Below are 20,742 nucleotides of genomic sequence, written 5' to 3'. Positions count from 1 at the left end.
CAACTTTAAAAAAAAATCAGTCTCTTCTTGGTCATTTAATCCATGACCTTAAGAGAGCTTATCATTATTTTTAAAGCCCTACGCTGGAGCTGTATGCTTTTCATCTAGAGTGCAGGGACTCCTTGTGGTTGGTTCCATGACTTCATTTTGGGCCTGAAAAATGTTAGAAAAAAAAAGACTCAAAGATATGTTTAACTGAAAAGCAGCCTAAAAGAGATGAGAAGTAGATCCAGATTGCATATAATGGCGTGGAAACTCACATATGGGAGTTACATCTATATATGCCCTCATGTCATATCCAGAGCAGAACAGCATCTCTGGGGAGCCGCACGACGCGCAAAAATATTACTGCTGAAATATTTGACAAATAGTCAAAAGGTGAGAAATCTGTGGATAGAAGTCTCTTTTAGAAATTCAAATATGCAGTTTATTTATATTTACCCAAAGACTCCCAAAGTGGTTGACTTTCTACGAATATGTTTAATGAGTTCACATTGTGCACTGGAAATACAATGTAATCACCTTTTGCAAACCTACTACTTTTACCTTGTGTAGTCAGAGTTAATTCAGACCTTGTTCAGTCACACACTCTACAATCACTTATTGCCTTTAAGCTATTCAACAGTGTTTTTATAGTGAAATAAATTTTATGCATAATTACACACAGCCATGGGGGGGAAACAAATATTACTTTGATAAGTGACTATGCACCCCCCCAGCTACCAACACTAAAGAAAGTGGCCAACATACTCTTAGAAGCATACCCACTCCTTTTACCTCATAGGAGGGGATTTCAATTATCTAATGGGCACAGATTTAGATCGTATGGGTCCACTATGGTACCCAATAGAAATATGCCACTGGCATAGCTAACAGCCATAATTCAGACTTGTGCAGGCGTCACTATCCAAAGGGAAGAGGCTATTCATACTTTTTGGAGACCACACAGGGACTTCTTCAGGACTGATTAGGTCTTTGCCCCAGCAGGTGAGATTCGGTGAAAAAGGCTGAGTACCTGGCAAGGGGACTGTCCGATCACTCATCTCAATGAATCTCTCTGGGAGGGAAGCAGCGACTCGGGGAAGGTGGCTAGAAACTGAATGCCTGGGTACTACGACATGTGGAGGTGGCCAGAGAGCTGCAGATTGACATTGAACTCTACTGAAAACACGGTGTCAGTGGACTCTGTGTTAGTTCTCTGGGAGGCCTATAAAGCGGTCCTTAGGGATGGTGCATAAAACATAACTGCAAGACAGAAATGGCGCATGCTTAAGGGAATAGAGGAAGCTGAGCAGCACCCAACAGGACTCTGGTGGACCCAAAAGTCCTTAGAAGGACTGAGGTGTTGGGCACTGATTATCACAGTCTGGCACACAGAGAGGCAAGAAAACACGTTAGCCACACACCATGGACTGTTCGACACCAGGGACAAATCGGGCAAGTTACTGGCATGGTTGAGCAAGAGAGAAGTGGGTGCCCAATGGGTGAGGTGTACCATTGATCAGTCTGGGGAGACGTACACAAGACAGGAGCATAGCAGCAGAATTTGCCTGCTACTATGGGTCATTCCATAGGGCTGAACCACTGTCAGATGCCCAACATATCATGGTGTACCGCTTCACAGTGGATTCTCCGGTGCTATCAGCTGACAGCCGAGAGGCACTTGAAGAAGACATTACACTCCTTGAGGTCCAGGAGGCCATTGCAAAACTAAAATCAGGGAAAACACCGGGGCCCAACGGTATCCCAGCCGAGTTCTTCAAGAGGTATGCCGAACTACTGGGAGCACATTTATTAAATCTATTCCTAAACGCTAGGGACGAGGGTATGTTACCACCTGACCTATAATGTGCCACCATTACTGTGATACACGAAAAGGGGAAGCCCGAAACCAGTTGAGTCTGATTGCCTGATTTCATTGTTGAACATCAAAACCAAGATACTGGCCACAATACTGGCCACCATGCTCTTTAAGGCTGTAGGCCCACTGATCCATAGACACCAGTTCAACTTTATGCCCAGTAGGTCCAACAGATTCAACCTACGAAGGCTACATAACTGGATTGCAGAGGAGTACGACACTGAGGAACTGCATGTGTTTCTTTCGCTAGGTGCTGAGAAGGCATTCAGTGCTATACACTGGCCCTTTCTTCAGCAAACGTTGCCGAAATTTGTTTTTTGGCCCCAATAGCACTGTAGGTTAACAGTATCCTTTTGTCAGTGTTCCTGATAGGAGGGGGACCAGACAAGGGTATCCCTAAACCCTCTTCTATTTGCTCTCACCATATAGCTTTAGGCCTTCATGGTACATGATCATCTAGATATTCGGGGTTTCAGGTATCCGATACTAACATGGAGGAAATGAGAAGGTATCGCTATACATGGATGATATTCTTCTAGATATCACCCAGCGCATAACAATGATCCCAGTGTCTTTCAGACTTTTGAGCTGTATGGCGCTCAATCTGGATACAATATAAATTTGGGAAAGTCAGTGCTCTGCCAGTCATATGGCTCACTTGACCTGACTGCCCTCCCTTGGAGCCTAGAGATCGGGAGGTTTCAATACCTTGGAATTTACATGGCTCCACATAGGGAGAGGTGTTTGACCAGAAGCCTGGTGCGGGTGGTTCTGAATTTTCAAGGAGACGAGGAGTGCTGGTGTGTGTTCCCCCAACGATTTTGTGGAGGACGGCTATCTATAAAATATTCACACTTCCTAAACTCCACAATGTCCTTCAGAACACGTACCATAAAATCCCAGAGGAGATATTCATTAAAATAGATGAGGAGTTAAGAAATCTACTATGGAATAGGGGGGCATATCAGAATAGCACTCAAGATTCTGCAGAGCAACCCTTAGAATGGTGGGATTGCTCTCTGGGATCCACAAGCCTTTGACTGAGGAGCACATCTGATAGCTAAACAATTGGATACTAGCACCCCAGGAACATTGGACATATAGGTTGGAACGGACCCAGTTCCTGGCAAGATCACATTTGCACTACATGTATGGAGGTAAAGGAAACCAACAGTTGCTACCAGTCACGCAGGTGGTACTGGAGGCATGTGCTAAAGCCACCACATGCATGGGGTGGGCAAACAAATTGACCAGACAAATGCCTCTGTGGGAAGGGGGCGATGATGCAGGAACTAAGGAAACATAGCTGATTTGTGGCCTGAGATACAATTGGGCGCTCTAACATCAGCAAACTCATGGAGGATGGAGACCTTGTGCTCTTCCTCTTGCTTCACAGGGAATACCAGCTTCACATGAACCAATACCTAAAGTATGCACAGTTGTTCCATGCACAACAGGCTGAAAAACTAGAAGTAGAGCTACCTGATTCTGCTCCTCTAGAGGGTAGGTTACTCATAGGAGAGATAGAGGAAAAAGCAGCCTCCCTCACATACAGAACACTCAACAATATGCCTGACACAGAGTAAACTGAGAGAAAGATGGGGGAGGGATGTGGGGGAGGTGGATGAGACTGACTGGGAGGCGGCCCTTATGCACCTCAGGGAGGTAGCCATTAATTCCACATTGTGGCTGATACAACTCAAGTTTTTGCACAGAGTCTATTATGACCACAAACACATACACAAAATGGGAAGGGCTGTCTCCCCAGACTGTCTGAGATGTAGTGGTGCTAGAGGAACGTTCATGCACACCCTTTGGGTCTGCCTAGCCATTCAACACCATTGGACAAAGGTAGCATGGAAACTCTGTAGCATAATGGAGGTTGATAGTCCCTTTCAGCTGAAGTATAATCTCCTCTGTGCTCCAAATGAAGTTGATATCCCACAGGCAAAACTCCTCTTTTGCAACTTTTCCTTGGTGGTAGAAAAGAGAGATGTAGCCAAACACTGGGGGGTTTCAGAGACCCCAACCCCATGGGAATGGATGAAGATGATGTAAATGTACATGACGTTGGAGAAGGTTACCTAGAGGAGTCCACGTTAAATTTTCAGAGTCTGGTGGAACTGGTTAAAGTACTATGACATGGACCCCATCAATGGCAAAACTAGGCCCTTACTGTGACAAACTTAAAGTTCACACTGTTGTGTCATTATGTATCTTGCAAGTATTATTGTGTACCTAATATACTGTCAGATGCTCTACAAAATGTGTGGCTCTCCTGTGATGATCTTACTTCCCTCTTCGTTATTGTTATGGGTGCAGGTTTCACCCACCTTTGTTGTTTTCAATTATAAACAAAAACGTCTTTTTTTAAAACAATTATAACCTGCTATTATGCACAGAACAAGTACTCAAATAGTCAGCAGTTTCAAATAAGTTGCTTTTCATATCTATCCAATTACGCTGACCTGTGACGTACCTTCTGTGCATAACGTCAATGGGCCCAGTTCACAAAGGTAAACTTACGCTTTTGGTCTGTTTTCAGGATGAATCCATTTTTAAATTCAAATACATTTGACATAAATGCTGCAGTTTCACTGATGATTTGGTGGAGCATATACATTCACACAATAATGATTAAGCACTCAATATATGAAATTTCTCCTAGGGAAAAAGCCATTTTGTGTTGTCTCATTGTTAGAAATTGTTTTTTTGGTTGGGAGTCAGGTTACCTCCTATCCAAGCAAGGACATTCACTCTAGTCAGGGGAAAGGAGAATCACCCCCAGCTAACCCCAACTCACCCCCTTGGTAGCTTGGCACGAGCAGGCAGGCTTAACTTCAGAAGCAATGTGTAAAGTATTTGTACCAACACACACAGTAATTCAGTGAAAACACTACAAAATTATACAACACAGTGTTAGGAAAATAGAGGATATTTATCTAAACACAAAAAGACCAAAATTACAAAAATCCAACATACACAAGTCAAGTTATGAATTTTCAAAGAATAAGAGCCTTAATCCTTTGGAAAACAGTGAGAATGTTGTTAGCGTACAAAAGTACCTGGGTAGTATCAAAGAACACGGCACAGGCGAGTGTGCGTCGGAAAAGACCAGCGATGTGTCAATTTCTCACTCGCAAGCAAGACCGTGCGTCGTTCCTCTTCCGGTCGGGTCGGCGTGTGTCGTTTCTCCTCTCCTGCTAGAGAGCGATACGTCGATCCGGACAGGCACCTCGGGTCCGGGCAGGCTTTGCGTTGTTTTTCCACGCCCAGCGATGTTGCTTTCAAAATCCGATCGCACAGTATCCCAAAACCGCACTGCATGGCGTATGCATCATTATCAGCCTCCGTTAGTGGGCTTTGCGCGTTATTTCTCCAGTTGCGTTGCATCGATCTTCCAGCCACAATGCAGGTGGAGCGTTGATTTTAGCCGCGAAGCCGGCGGTGCATCATTTAGTAGATGGGTCACGGAAGGTGCATCGAAAATTTCCCAACACGGCTGTCTGTGTGCGGATTTTCAGTCTTTGTCTGCCAACTTCACCTTTCAAGGGCACAGGAATTGGATCGGGCACCACTTTGCAGGGCAGGCAGGAGCCTCAGCAGAGAGTCTAGGTACTGGGGGAGAAGTTTTTGATGACCCGGAGACTTCAACAACAGGAGGCAAGCTCAGTTCAAGCCATTGGAGATTCTTCACAAGCAGGAATGCACAACAAAGCCCAGTCTATGTCCCCTTTCACAGGCAGAAGCAGCAACAGCAGGATAGCTCCACAAAGCACAGTCACAGACAGGGCAGCCCTTCTCCTCAGCTCTTCTCCTTGGCAGAAGATCCTCTTGTTTCCAGACGTAATCTGATTTTCATGGGGTTTGAGTCCTCTCATTATACTTCTTTCTGCCTTTGAGGTAGGCCTACTTCAAAGAGAAGTCTCTGTTGTTTTCAAGATCCTGTCTTGCCCAGGCCAGGCCCCAGACACACACCAGGGGGTTGGAGACTGCATTGTGTGAGGGCTGGCACAGCCCTTTCAGGTGTAAGTGACCACTCCTCCCCCCCCTCACAGCATAGGTGGCTCATCAGGATATGTGGGCTACACCCCAGAACCCTTTGTGTCACTGTCTAGAGAGCGGTGCAAACAGCCCAACTGTCAAACTGACCCAGTCAGTGAATCCACAAACAAGGCAGAGTCACAGAACAGTTTAAGCAAGAAAATGTCTACTTTCTAAAAGTGGCATTTTCAAACACACAATCTAAAAACCAACTTCACTAAAAGATGTATTTTTAAATTGTGAGTTCACAGACCCTAAACTCCACATTTCTATCTGCTCCCAAAGGGAATCTGAACTTTAATAATATTTAAAGGCAGCCCCCATGTTAACCTATGAGAGAGATAGCCATTACAACAGTGAAACCTGAATTTGGCAGTATTTCACTGTTAGTACATGTAATACACAGAAGTGCATGCCCCACCTTTTACATACACTGCATCCTGCCCATGGGGCTACCTAGGGCCTACCTTAGGGGTGCCTTACATGTATGAAAAAGGGAAGGTTTAGGCCTGGCAAGTGGGTACACTTGCCTAGTCGAATTGGCAGTTTAAAACTGCACAAACACTGCAGGGGCAGGTCTGAGCCATGTTTACAGGGCTACTAATGTGGGTGGCACAACCAGTGCTGCAGGCCCACTAGTAGCATTTGATTTACAGGCCATCGGCACCTCTAGTGCACTGCAGTAGGGACTTACTATTAAATCAAATATGCCAATCAAGGATAAACCAATCAACAATACAATTTAAACAGAAAGCATATGCACTTTAGCACTGGTTAGCAGCGGTAAAGTGGCCAGAGTCCTAAAGCCATTAACAACAGGTCAGAAAAATTAGGAGGAAGGAGGCAAAAAGATTGGAGATGACCCTGCAAAAGGGAAAAAGTCCAACACTCACGATGTAAAAATATTAATTGAATCTATCCATTTTCTAATATACTATGTTTGAATGGAAGAATTACCAGGTTGAGCAATCGCCTTAAAACAGCAAATTGCTTTCGGGCACCAACACTACCATCTGCTTAATCGAACTAGAACTATCAGTTCCATCACTGGTATAATGACTTAAAATGTCAAGACAATTTTCCAAGAGCTATTAATCCACACCAGTGTGTTTCAAGTATGGCTGTTTACTCTATTACCCATATTATGGTAAATGCATCACTTCTTGTGGTTTGCAATCCCCAAGAAAAAAAAAAAGAAAAAATACATATACAATACATATAACCATTGAAAATACTGTCACATGTAATCTTCATAATTACCCACCTTCTCAAACACGCATTAATGTTTTGGGGTCGGGGAACATGCAAAACCTTTTATTTCAAAACAAAATAAAACATGCAAGAGTTTCCATTTGTTCTTTGGTAAAGAATTATCCTTCATTCCTTCATACAAATCAAATGGTATTAGTGAGCACTCCCATGAATGAAGGTTATCATCAACTAATCACACCTGTTGCATTAACAACTTGCAAGTGCAAAGGTTAGCGTGATAACACAAAATACAGAATGCTAGTCAAATATAAAAAAAGATTAATCTGAGATCGCTTCTGCAGAATGGATTCAACATTCAATTGCCAATTTCATAGTGGAAATTACAACAAATTAAAAAAAGTTGATAACAAAACTGCTACAAAGAGGTCTTCATTGTTCTTCTACAATGCAGAAAGTGTAAAAGTCTGCAAAAAGAAGCTAAGTAAGGAGAATATATAAATAGTGAAAATAATTAAATATATGTATAAAAGGACAAACGTGGATGTTTAACATGGTAAGGTTACACATTTTTAGGGTGCAGCACAAACAAAACACTTTGTAAACACATTTATGCCAACAAACTACCTTTATTTTTAATTGTTTCAATGCAGACCCCTTTATAAACTTACACAATAAAGGGCATTTGGAAATTAAAAAAAAGTAGAACAGATATAGACGTGGCCAAACATTTTTCATATATGTGAGATCAATTAAAATGTTATAAAATCATACAAAACAAAAAATTTGAAATCACAAAAAAACTGACATGGAATAAACAAACCATGACTCTAAAAGAAAAATAATATCTACAGTGATAGTCACCTGGTCCTCAGCAGATCTTTCAAAGACAACATTGGGGCAGCTAAGATCAGAACACCTATTTCCCATTGACATAGTAAATAAAATAAGTCTTTAATTGTAAAATACACTACTGAAATGTAGTAGGATTAGAAAAGATGATTTTAGAACAGGTATGTTGTATATTGTGCACCATTACAGCAAACTCAATTAACTGCTAGCCATATCAAAAAAGAGAGAAGAGTATGCAAACATGCAAAGGTGTGTACGTTTCATTTAATGGATACAAGATATTTTGCAGAAAGATCTGTGACCATACTGTGACCAACAGTCATAAATCCGACTAATCACTTTCATTACCAGTAAGATTTGCCATGATTAATACAGGCGTTGGATGCATAAATGTTTACAATGTTACACGATGAGCTGAGGAAGATTACTGTTTTGTAAACCTCACCACAACCTGGAGAGGCCCCCTGCAATAAAGGAATTTTACGTAGTGGAGTAACCCAGCAACTTATTTTTAATTCTTATAAATGTTACATGTTTGATTAAATGTAATTTCAATTTTATTCCCAATCAAATTAATATATTAAATTGATTTACTATGTTGATTTCTATGGTCCTGTAATAATTCTAAAAACATAAATATAGAGTGCAGAGGCCATTTCTCCTATTCAGCCTACATTTTCTTTGCTGCTGTTACTATCTCTCTTTTATCATACTTTTATTTCCAATTTAAATTTGCATAGCCCACAAATATAAACTCAGCATGTTCGCAGTAAGTTAGGGATTCATGCGTCAATGCAAAACATGCATCGCTTGTTGCCTTACTTGTGTTTAGCATTAACTTAGTTCAATTATGGAATAAAGCATAATACTTTGGCTTCGCAATAAGTGATGTCGTGTTTGTTATTTCAGCAAGCTAACTCTTAAAAAGCCAAACAAAAAACTACCCTGACAACACAAATGAACTTAAGAAAGGCCCCTATCAATTATACTTTATTTTACATATATAAAAATGTCAGTCATCCAGTGGTTACATTTTAGAACTCACAAAAAAGAAGAGGTGAGTCCTGTGAATAATGTTATTCATGAATATATCCACACTCCATCAACTGATAATTTGGAAATTACTAATATTTGTGCACTGAGAAACCAAAATTTAAAGTTTCAAAACGTGCAGCAACTACATTTCTTTAATAGCCTGTCACAAAAATCTGCACGCCCATCTCATTTGAAATAGGTGGTTGTTGTTAAAGCTTTCCTCATAAATTATATATTACTATGTCAGCTTCAGGCTAAGATCGAACATGCATTTTTTTCAGTACTGTACACCACAAGTAAAGGCTCCCAGGAAGGACAATTTACACTATAAAGGGGCCACCATAGGACACCTTTACAAAGGAGCAACTTAAATATCTCTCCTCACCTTAGCAGGTGTTCTTTTATTCCGTTTTTCTATTTACTCTAAATTCAGCATGATGAGTTTCTTACACAGTTCATATTTTGAATTCCCAAAAGAGTGAAAGTATTAGGGACACGATTTTCTTTGCTTTGGCAAATGTTACATCTAATAATGTCTCAAATCTTCAAGTAATACACAATGTTTTAGCTACAAAAACAGGTTGGGGAAAACTTTTAATGACTCATGCATGTAAATAATGATACAACACGAAACACTAGTTTATGTATCCGATCCCGTGTGGCCTCCCAGTTGGCCACACTATGTTTAAAATATGGATTTAGGGCCTGTAATGGACGTATGTCCTCAGATTTGGACATGCTGCAGACATTTAAGAGAGGCACTTCTTCTAGTGTCATTATTGTTTTGTGGATGTTAGATTGTGGCCTATGTTAAAAGATATGAAGGTGGGTGCTCGTTCCGAGAGCGACCACAATCTCTTACTCCTCACCTCGAGTGGAGATGAATTTAGGAGGTCCGCACATGTTCAATCTACAGTGGTCCCTACTCCCTTGTTGAGTAACAATCACAGTAGAGTCTGTTGGCCGAAGGTAATGTCTAATCCTTATTTGGTATCTGGGATCTACAAAGCTTTTATTGACGAGATAATGAAGATTACGAAGCAAGTAGTATCCCTATCCTTAATATTAAAGAGTTACTTTTAAACAAGCTGCAGAATATCTTCTACAAAAATATTTCGCCTAAATCTTCATCTTCAAATATGCTAGTTACTAATGCATGGTTCAATATGGACTGTGCAAAGGCTAAGCTGGTGCTAAAAACTGCAATTATGGATGGCTTCTTAGGGGAAGTTCGATCTACTAGATGCACATACAAAAAAGTAATAATGCAAGCCAAACAGTTATGGGAAGATGCTGCTTGGTAGGATCTGCTCGTTGCAGTTGAATAAAAAAATAATAGGTTATTCTGGGAACTAGTAACCAAAAGACAAAGAGGGAATAGGAGCAACTTTAGGAATCATATACAACCTGAGATTTGGGAGACTCATTTCTCCTAACTCTATGCTGCTCCCCCTGATTCTCGAAATAGCAGCGTGTGCGATCCTGCTCTCTTACCCTCAACTGTTTATAGTGGCAGTTTTAACACCCGTGGATACTATTAACTTTTCTTTGGAGGAGACTTTAAATGCAATTAAATTTTTACAATCAGGCAAGGCTCCAGGACCCGATAAGATCCCTGGAGATTTATATAAATCGGAACCGACGATTTGGTCCTGGTATATAAATCTGCTTCCTAATAAAATTGCTGCAGGGGATGCAATTCCGGGTGCTTGGAAAGGTGCGGAAATCATTCCAATATACAAAAAAGGGAATGCTAATTTGTCTGTTAACTATCGACCTATCAGTCTAATTGATAACTTGCAAAAAAGTTTTGCTAAACAAATTTTGGATAGACTGATGAAATGGGTATATGACAACCAGGTTCTTTCTCACTTGCAGGCGGGTTTCCACCTGAAAATCAGTACAATAGATCAGGTATTTAGATTGGTGCTTCTGTATTGGAAGTATGTAGTCCTCGCCAAACAACTCTTATATGCTGTGTTTGTGGATTTACGATCAGCTTTTGATCTGGTCCCGAAGAAGAAGTTATGGGAAGTACTATTTAGATTAAAAATCCCATATAATATAGTAGATCTCATGAGGCAGCTACATGAGAACACTTATGCACAGGTGAGGTCGGGTGTCCAAGGTGAATTGACAGACAAAATCCCCACCCATAGGGGTGTACGCCAAGGTTGTGTCTTGGCCCCATTATTGTTCACTCTCTTTATCAATGAGGTAGTTCCTTTATTGCTCTCTTGCCAGAATGATGCCCCAACATGGAACTCCCAAAAGATACTCATTTTACTTTTTGCTGACGATTCTCTCCTCATTTCTAAGACCCCGATGGGACTCCAAATCCTTGTTCATCAATTTAAATTTTTCTGTCAGGATTATGGTCTTGAGTTGAACGTCGACAAAACCAGGTTAATGGTGTTTGATCTAGGATCTCGTGGCAGATGTACCATTAGCCTAGATGGGTCTACATTGACCCGGGTTAACTCTATTGATTACTTAGTTGTGAGGATTTCAAGTAATATGCACTGGGAGGAACAGATTGGGAAGAGTGTGGAGCTTCTCCAGAACAGGGCAGCCGCTATTCTGCACTTTTATAAAAGATCTGTATTTAAAGCTGTCTCTCCTGCTATTAAAATTTATCTGGCTAAAGCCCAGGGAGCTGCTGTATATGGTACTGAAATATGGGGATTTTCTGATTGCGGAAAATTAGCCGTAGGAGAAAACAGTTTTGCTAGGGCTTTAATTGCTTGTCCGAGGAGTACTCCGTTAAAACCATTGTTTCTGGACCTGGGGTTTAAACGTGTAATGGATTTGATTATCCTAAGCCCGTTATTATATTGGGTGAGGATTTGGACGGTTCCCGAACTTTCCATATAGAGAGATTCTTTTAGTGACCTCTTAAAGAGACCTAATGGGACTACCATTCCATGGGTTAAACATGTGTCTAAATGGTTTCACATTTTAGGACTGGCATGCTTTTGGGAAAATCCTCAGGGTCTGGAAAAATCGCACAGCTCCATTTTTAAAACAACTTATTGGTCCTATGTAAGAACTGAGCTAACTCGTAGTAATTTTGATGGTTGTTTGACTACTTCTTTCATGGATTTTAAGCTGATTCCCCATTTTCAACCATACCTGGATTTTATACCTGATCTGCAGGGGAAGGGGTTGTATGCACGTTTCCGTTTTGGGAACCTTCCATTGTTATCTCTGACTAGGAAATGGGGACCTGCTCCCATGTCTGATCTGTGCCCTGCATGTCTCGGTAGCCCAGAAACCGAGGAGCACTTCTTGTTTTTTTGTCCTGCTTATTCTACTCCACAAACAAAATTGATTTGCACTATGTGTCGTGCCTTGGGTGTGACTCATTACTGGATACAATGAGGATTTTAAGGAGTGACACATCCAAACCTCTGATTGTCGCAGTTAGCAAGTTTCTTGTGGCTGCGTGGCTTATACATAGCAGTTTTCTAAATAGCAGCTCCTCATGAACTATTATCATGTGTACAGTATCTTAGACATTTTACTTAGATGATTATATTTTACATTTTGTAATTTTATATTCTCATTTTATCCTGTTTTCTTAATTCATTTTTGATTGTATTATTTGATGCTTCGATGGTCATGTAACCGAATAAAGCTTGTGTGATGATGATGATGATACCCCAAAGCACATACACTAGGACAGAAGCAGTTTAAGGCAAATGCTATGACCTAGTATATCTTGTTTCTGGACTGATGGCTTACACTCAAGATATTGCATTTGCTTCTTATCCAATCAGATCTCTGGATTTTAGTTAGTGGCTCACTGACAGTAAAAGAAAAGAATCAGTGCAGCATAAAATTACAAATACAACAGAAAATAAAAGAGAACTATTTTATACTAGAAATCATAATAAGTAGTTTTTACACCTAAATTCAATGCCCTCCTAATTGCAACAAAACATAACTGAATTTATGACATGCAAACAGATATGCCTCAAGAAAATGGTGTGAGATGGCTGTATAATTTTCGTACGCATGATCCACAATGTGATTCTTAAAATGAATCAATCTAGCATTCAACTGTCTTACTTGGCAATTAAATCTGAATTGTGAAGTTCACAAAAAGTCTGAAAGAAACAACATGAATGAACCGAATATCAATGTTCACTCTAAACTATTATCACCATTTTGTACTCATATACACAAGATGCAGTTTTCCTGAAATTCTCTGCCAATTGTAGCTGAATGTATACAATTCATAGTAAGTGAACGACTTAACAAAGAATGTTATAAAAAAGACATTTCAAGCAGAAAATGAGTACAATTTCATATTCTGCAAATATGACAAGCTATGGTGATGTTTGAACATTTTGATCAAAGACCATGTTACAAATCCTTTCAGAAAATGTGCTGAATTCACACAGTATAAAGAACTACAATACAATCACTCTTGGTTTAGTGGCAATTTGAAGAGCTCCTGGATGCAGTGAGAGTACTCTCTAAAGCTTGCAGGACAAGCTACCCATATGATATTTAGAGGCTTATTGATGGAAAGTGCAGCGCCACTTTCCCTGCGCCCCTTTGCACCTCCCTACCACCACCATGGGTGCGCCATTTTTAAAATAAGGTGAACCATGGTGCAGGGTAGGGCGCAATAGCGTAATTTCTCATGAAGCTATTGATGTACTGTGCAGGAGTAGCGCCAAAATATTGGCGCTACTCCTGCAGAGTACATAGGGCCCCATTCTAAAGAATGGAAGCCCCCTTTTAACGTATGCTCTTGAGCAGGCCTTAAAAGTGCTGTAAAACATGGCGCAAGGAAATCTCGTAGATTTGTCCGGCTCCCCTAACTGGGACAAGCCCCCTTTGCATACATTATGCATAGGGTCACCTTGTAAATAAGGCGGGGGGATTTCGGCCTCGTTGGGCCACATTAACGTAAAAAATAATGATGTAAATGTGGCGCAAGGTGGTGCTAGGGCATTATAAATATGCTTCTTAATATCAAAAGTTCCTCTAGTCCACAAGAGGCAGAGCTAAGACAGCATCACAGACTACCCTAAATACATGTAGGAAATTCTCTTGGAGGGCGCTAAGCAGAGTGTCAGTGTACTTCTCAGATTCAATTATAAAACAATTAAAGCAATGATTGGGAAAGATATTTTTAAAAATCAACATTGGAGGTTCCTGTAGGTAAAACATTCTCTTTTGAAGGAGGCAAAATGAATTCTCCAATGGAAATTTATTTCTGAAAAATGTCAGATTTTATTCTCTGCTATGAAAGAACACTCACTCAGATTGCTTTCATGTTCTGGTGTGAATCCATACGACAATGGTCAACAATGACCCATAATGTTCTGAATACATTTTTGTTTTCTAGGGGTGCAACAAAAAACTTTCTTTTGTACTGAATGTTAAGCTTAGCTTTATTATTTTTCTTTAGCCCCTATAAGTCACACATTTGTGCTTTTAATATTACAACATCAGGCACCCTCATACTAACAACATTTCTAAATGCTCTAGGAGATGAACATCTGAGCCAGGGCGATGTCACATTTGGACATTGTAGAGAGAGAGAGAGACAGACAGTAAATTGTGACATTACTCTAAGCAGTGAGTTCAAAGAAGCCAGAGCTAACCACATGAAAGTCGCTGAAGGATACAAAATGTATTGATGGTAAGCTAGAAAAACAGCATTAAAAAACTAAATGGAAGAACCTTAACAAAGAATTAGCTAGCCGAGCAACTTGTTTTTGGTTCAATTTTGCAAAGAAAGTTTTAAATGCTTTTATTCAGTACGCAAAACAAGGGACAGTATTCCAAAAAAGAATACTTCACAGTAACCAGACATTTAACAATAAAGGGTGATTTTAAATTATGATAGCATGCAATGAAATATATTTCAAAAAGATTAGTGTACACAATTAATCTTTAGAAACAAGATTTATAATTAAATTCACAAAGTTTCTCCAGTGAAGCGTCTTAAGTCCTATAGTTAGACAGCTTACTGAAGTGCAGCTAATTTTCATCTTACCAGTCACACTTGTTCGCCCTGTGGTGAAAGGGTATCTTGCATTTATAAAGTGCTAAACTTTAGTAAGCACTGTGGAAGCATGATGTCATGCTGTGAGGGGCATTTCTGTTCTGGGGACTTATGATGAATTGCTCATTACTTAAGCACAGGAGGGCAAGCAGACATTGGGAGATCACTACTATAGGCCATTGTCACTCAAACACAGGCAACACTGGTGTAAAAAAACTGAATTAACTCACACCACTCAAAAATGTTATTAAAGTGTATACTGAAAGGACTGGCTGAACCTTCAATGTGATGTAGAAATGGTGAGGATAATTGTTCAAATGTAAAAGGTACGACCCCACATATTTCCTACTGATGGTTGAATCAATAATATTTGCCTGCAATGTGTAATTTGTCAGTCTAACACAATCAAATCTCAGCATAAAATATGTCTGAGTACTGAAAATCTATGAGGGGAAGAGGGAGGCCCATTTGCTACACCACAGTTCTGAAGTCCCTTATAGAGCCAAGAATTAATTCTACAGTTGATTTAACCTACACAGTGCCTCAAACTAGATATGGCTAATGTGTATAACACACATACAAAATAACATCCGAAGATCAACAAACAGGCAGACTTTACAATCACAAGGATAAAACCTAAGACACACAAATAATTACTCTATTTGAAAAAAGAACTTAACCTGGACAGCTTAAATAACACAATCAATCCGAGGACAAAGAGTCCTAGTGGATTAAATCAATCCAAAAAAGTATCTTTCTTGAAATTCCTTAATGAAGACGAGTCTAGGTTTATAATGAAATTTGCACTTCTAAACAAAAGCCATCTCAGCTGAGCAAAGAACATTATAACTACTCTTAAAGCTTATTAAGCATGCCCCACTCTACCAAACAGACTGCTTACTATCGTATGTGAACTAAGGAGGGCAAATTTGCATATTACCCTTAAGGATAATGTGAGCTACACAAATGTGGTTAATTGAACGAGGAATGTTAATCACACATATCTTACAGCCACGCACTGCAAGGAAAATCTAAACCTTTTGTTCACTGCTGACACAAAGGCTTTAACATGAGCAGAGTAGCCTGATGCTCCTACATGACCCGTCCAAGATATCCATCTACTCTGCATGACGTTCAGCACATTTTGCCATGAGTCTAATACTCATGGCTATAATTTCTAAGGATGACCTATTAACAATAGAGATTCATTATTTATGTGCCCCTACTTCATCCAATCTCAGGCATATCACCAAAACCAGTATGACCAGAAAAGGAAATGACCAAGGTGGATGGGGTGAAGTGGATACTGCACTTACCTCAACATTTGCTGCCTGCTTTCCAAACAGAAATGGTCAAGGTGCACAAGCCCAAGACATAGGTCCTTATTACAAGTCTGGCAGTCCTAAGACTGCCATACTCCCACTGAAGATCTGACCGCTGCCAAAGCGGTGGTCCGACCGCTTTGAAAGCGGGGGTCCAACTGCTTTGGCGGCAGTCAGATCACCACATTATGGCCAATGCGAAAGTGGCAGGTTAAGACCGCCGGCACCACCAGTTTCTCTCCACAGGAGGAGCTAGTGGGAACGGTGTTGCCAGCGGTCCTAATCCGCCAGGGCAGTGCTGCATGCAGCATCAACCTGGGGATTACAAGTCCCCTCTCTGCCAGCTTTTGCATGGCTGTAGCACTGCCATGTAAAAGCTGGTGGAGGCGGGGTTCAGGGGGCCCCATGAGGGCTCCTGCTCTGCCCCATTCACTTGGCATAGGCAATGCATGGGCCCCCATGGACAGCCCCATCGCGCACCTGCACCCCAGGCAACAGCAGGAGTTTGGTGGGTGGCCTTTTCCACCCGCCAAACTCGTAATGAGGGCCATAGTGTCTCTGGAACACAGCCAGATTAACAGCTGAACGACATTTTTTGTGTTTGCATGTGTCTGCATTCTAACCTTTTATTATTTGTTTTAAAAGTTGCAAAATTATTTGGAGCTGTGTGACAAAGTTAGAAACTAAGATTTAGCTAAACCACACTTTGCTAGGGCTATTCTATAAAGAGTGTTGTTTTTTGGCCTTCCTAGGAATTCATTTAACTGCTCAGATGTACGTGACTGAAGAAAAAATTCAACTTGACAAACGTTAATATAAAAAAGATGCTCAGTAATATATTTCTCTATTTTAACCACTTTCATGACTTATCATTGTAATAGATGTAATACATATTTAACAATGTTTAACAACGTACAACACAGGATACTGGATTGTAAGAAATGCCCTTTTAGCCCAACTTCATACTCTATATAATCAAAGGACTCATACAAAAATAAAAAGTAAAAATAATACCAGAGCTAACATATGATTAACATGTTGGTATGTGTCATTTGTAAACAAACACATGGAATACCAAGAAATATGATGTACTTTTGGACCACTGTGCAAACTCAGTAAACTCAGAAAAGACAGAATGTGAATTGTTTCACACAAAAACAAAAAAATCAAGGACTTTGTGATCGGCATTTCGAATTTTAAACGGGCGAGTGGGGGTTACCTGAAACCTACAGCAGTTAAATAAAATTAAAGAAAAAGAAAAAGTGAAGCGGTCTATCGTTCAGAGCTTTGAGTGCATGGAGATTTAGTGCAATATGCAATATAATAAATGAAAAAAACGATATTCAGAAATTGAGGAAAAATATGGTGCTAAAGAAGGAAATGATAATCTAATTGTCACATTGAAATAGTACTGCCTACAGTCAAGACCCTGGATCGCTTACTCAATGGACAGAAATATATGTCAGAAATATTTAAAAAATGCATCACTGAACTATTTCTTGGTCTGTGTTTATGATAGTGACATTTGAACTATTCTTTCCTTATAAGAATATGCAGGTTTCAAGTTTGACAGCAGAATTTATTTAAATAATTTCTTTGTTTAAATCCGCTAAGGTGTCTACACCTTTATGAAGCCCAGAGGTAGCCCTGACTTAAGATAGCTATCTGGCAGAGCATGCTGTGTGAAGATGGAGAATTACAGAATGTGTTTCCTAACACATTCAATACTTCAGACAACACAACTTTTCTTTAGTTGGGATGTCAAAATTAACAGTTCTAAAATCTAAATTAGCTACATGAATACTACTGTTAAAGTCAACTCAGGTATGTTTTTTCTGTTTCTGGCCACATTTTGTATTCATTACAGAAAAAATAAAATAAAGGACTGATGACATAAATTTTTTTCCTGAAAGTTCTTGCGAGACTCCGACTTAGAAAGCACCCCAAAACTTCAATGAATTTCGTACTGAGAAATTCAACCCATTAGATCCGATTTGGAAAGCTTCATAAATTGTTAAGAAAAGAAAAAAATATATTGTAGTCAGTAATGCACCTTTAAAATCATTCTATACTCCTTTAAATTAAAACCCATTTCAAATTCAGGTTATGTACATCAAACAACAAACATTCTCAGCAATGTTAATAATATAAAATGAGTACAAACTTGTCATAGATCATAAAGTGTGGGAAAATGCATGCGTCTTGTGTCTTTCTTTGACAGATTTACTGAAATGGAGTCAGGTGTCAAACCATGACATGCATAATATCAGATTCAATCTCCAAAAGTGAGTACCTCTCTAAAAACTCTGCTTCTTAACATACTCCAAGAACAATTGTGCTTGGGCAAATCTGGACCTAAATTGAATGCCAAATGGAATTCAAAGTCTCTAGAGTTTTGGTCTGAAGGCTGCCCATGATGTAGGACATGCCATAAAATTCTGTCTTGGCCTTAGTTTCATCATTCATTCATATAAAAGTAATTGTATGTCAAACTGAAGATCATTTTGCCCTTCTTATGTTTTCAAGCAGCTTTAAAGCAAGGAAGCTAACAAAGACCTCTATTACAGAGAGGGCGGCATACGCAGTTTTGCTCCCAAAGTGCTGTCTAAAGAGCAATGTCACCCTAATTGGGTGAAAAGGCACTTTTCAGTACAACCAATATTATAAGACATCTCGGTCTGCTCAGTGTAAAGCTTTAGGTCCCTCAACTGCAAAGACATTTTGAAGGAATGAGACGGTCAAGTACAGACAAAGGAATGACAGAGTAACAACAAATAAATAGAAAAGTGCATTATAGGAGCTTGCTAGCAAGAAAGGAATGGAAGTCTTTCTTTCCCAAAGGAAAGGGGCAAGTGAGAAAAGTGCACCGGATTCCTCTCAAAAACAGTTCCTTTATCTTCTGCTTAATCATCGCTGTCTTCGGCATCATCATCCTCTTCCTCCTCAGCAGACTCCTTCAGATCATCCAGGATCAGATCATCTATATCACATATGTCCAAGCTGCCCTGGCTGATGCACGTTGCCACAGTAGAACCAGTGCTTTCGTGTGCTGGGCTTGGGTGCAGGACCTTGGGAAGACCATTCTTTGCTCTACTCCTAGGGTGGATGCAGTGGGTTCCGGGTATGTAAGGTTCTTAAGTATGGAAAAAAGAGCAAAAGAATATAAGCATTAAGAAACATGGCCTTTATAACGGCAACATAGCTTGTTGCAACATGGCCAACACTTTGAGTTACCATTCAGAATCAAGTATGGCTACCATCTAAAGCAGAGACTTGCCTCTCCATTCTGAGCACAAATGGGATAAATGCAGGTCCCGAGAAATATAGATGATACAGATCAAAAGACAAACCTGGGATGGAGTGGAAAGTCCTGTAATGGCTTTCTTACAAACTGAGGGCATCATTTTGAGTTTAGCGGGCGGCCCACAAACTCTTTAGGACGGAAAACCGCCACTCCATTTTTCCAACCGCTGGCCCTATTATGAGTTTCCGCCCGCTGGCCCAGCGGGAAACAGACCACAACATTGATGCCGGCTCGTAATTGAGCTGGCGGCAATGTTGCGGTGTGTCGGGTGAAACAGCACGTGTCACGCTTTTCACTGCCTGGAAAAGCGCGACAGCGCTGTCCATGGGGGCCTAGGCACCCCGTCTCCTCCTGCCTTTGCATGCCAGTGGAACCACCATGCAAAAGCCAGGGGGAGAGGGGACTCGTAATCCCCAAGGCAGTGCTGCTTGCAGTGCTGCCCTGGCGGATTAAGACCCCCGGCACCGACAGGCTGTTGACCAGCGGCAACCTGGTGGTGCCGGCTGTCAGACCGTGGCGGCTCCACCACAGTCATATTGTGGAGGCTGGACAGCTGCTTTGGCGCCAGACTCGTAATAAGGGCCTGAGTCTGCTGTATTAGCCAGAGAAGACAAGAAGGCTGACTAGGTGCTTTAAACACAGGCACTAGTCCTAAGCCTCTGGCATTACCCTCTATCCACTCATCATGATGATGGATTCTTGATGGTATATTGCACATATATATATTTTAGTTTCAATCAGCATTGTCATCTGCTTATATATGGTAAAGTACGTCACTAGTTCTATCGGTTGCCATTATTTCATACCGGTGCTTATCACATTTCACTCCTTCTTAATTTTAAGTTACTAATACTATCCACACATAAATTGCAGTCTTCATTTTACTCTATTTACTACTCTCATATATTTCTAATCCTGTATTTGCTCTATTTGAATTTATTCAGAACCTATTTAACTGATTGTGCTTGCCATGAAAATATAGGCAATATAAACCAAATTATGTATGTGCAAAGTTTTTTTCCAAAACCACAGCTGACCAAGTTCCTCTACTCTCTTCTACATAGAAACCACCTACAGAGGTTTGTAGAAA

General features: G+C 40.4%; 1 protein-coding gene across 1 annotated transcript in view; it reads right to left on the bottom strand.

The window, feature by feature from the left end:
* Positions 1–7,723: 7,723 nt before the first annotated feature.
* SHFL (shiftless antiviral inhibitor of ribosomal frameshifting) overlaps positions 7,724–20,742 on the bottom strand; it is a 121,571-nt gene continuing 108,552 nt past the window's right edge. Inside the window, exon 9 of the mRNA XM_069231789.1 lies at positions 7,724–19,481. Coding sequence (XP_069087890.1) covers positions 19,252–19,481 — 230 coding nt within the window. The 3' untranslated portion in view covers positions 7,724–19,251. The remainder of the gene's footprint in view (positions 19,482–20,742) is intronic.

The sequence above is a fragment of the Pleurodeles waltl genome, chromosome 4_2 (genome assembly GCF_031143425.1).
Source record: "Pleurodeles waltl isolate 20211129_DDA chromosome 4_2, aPleWal1.hap1.20221129, whole genome shotgun sequence".
Classification (NCBI taxonomy): Eukaryota; Metazoa; Chordata; class Amphibia; order Caudata; family Salamandridae; genus Pleurodeles; species Pleurodeles waltl.
This window is presented reverse-complemented; position numbering and strand designations above follow the sequence as displayed.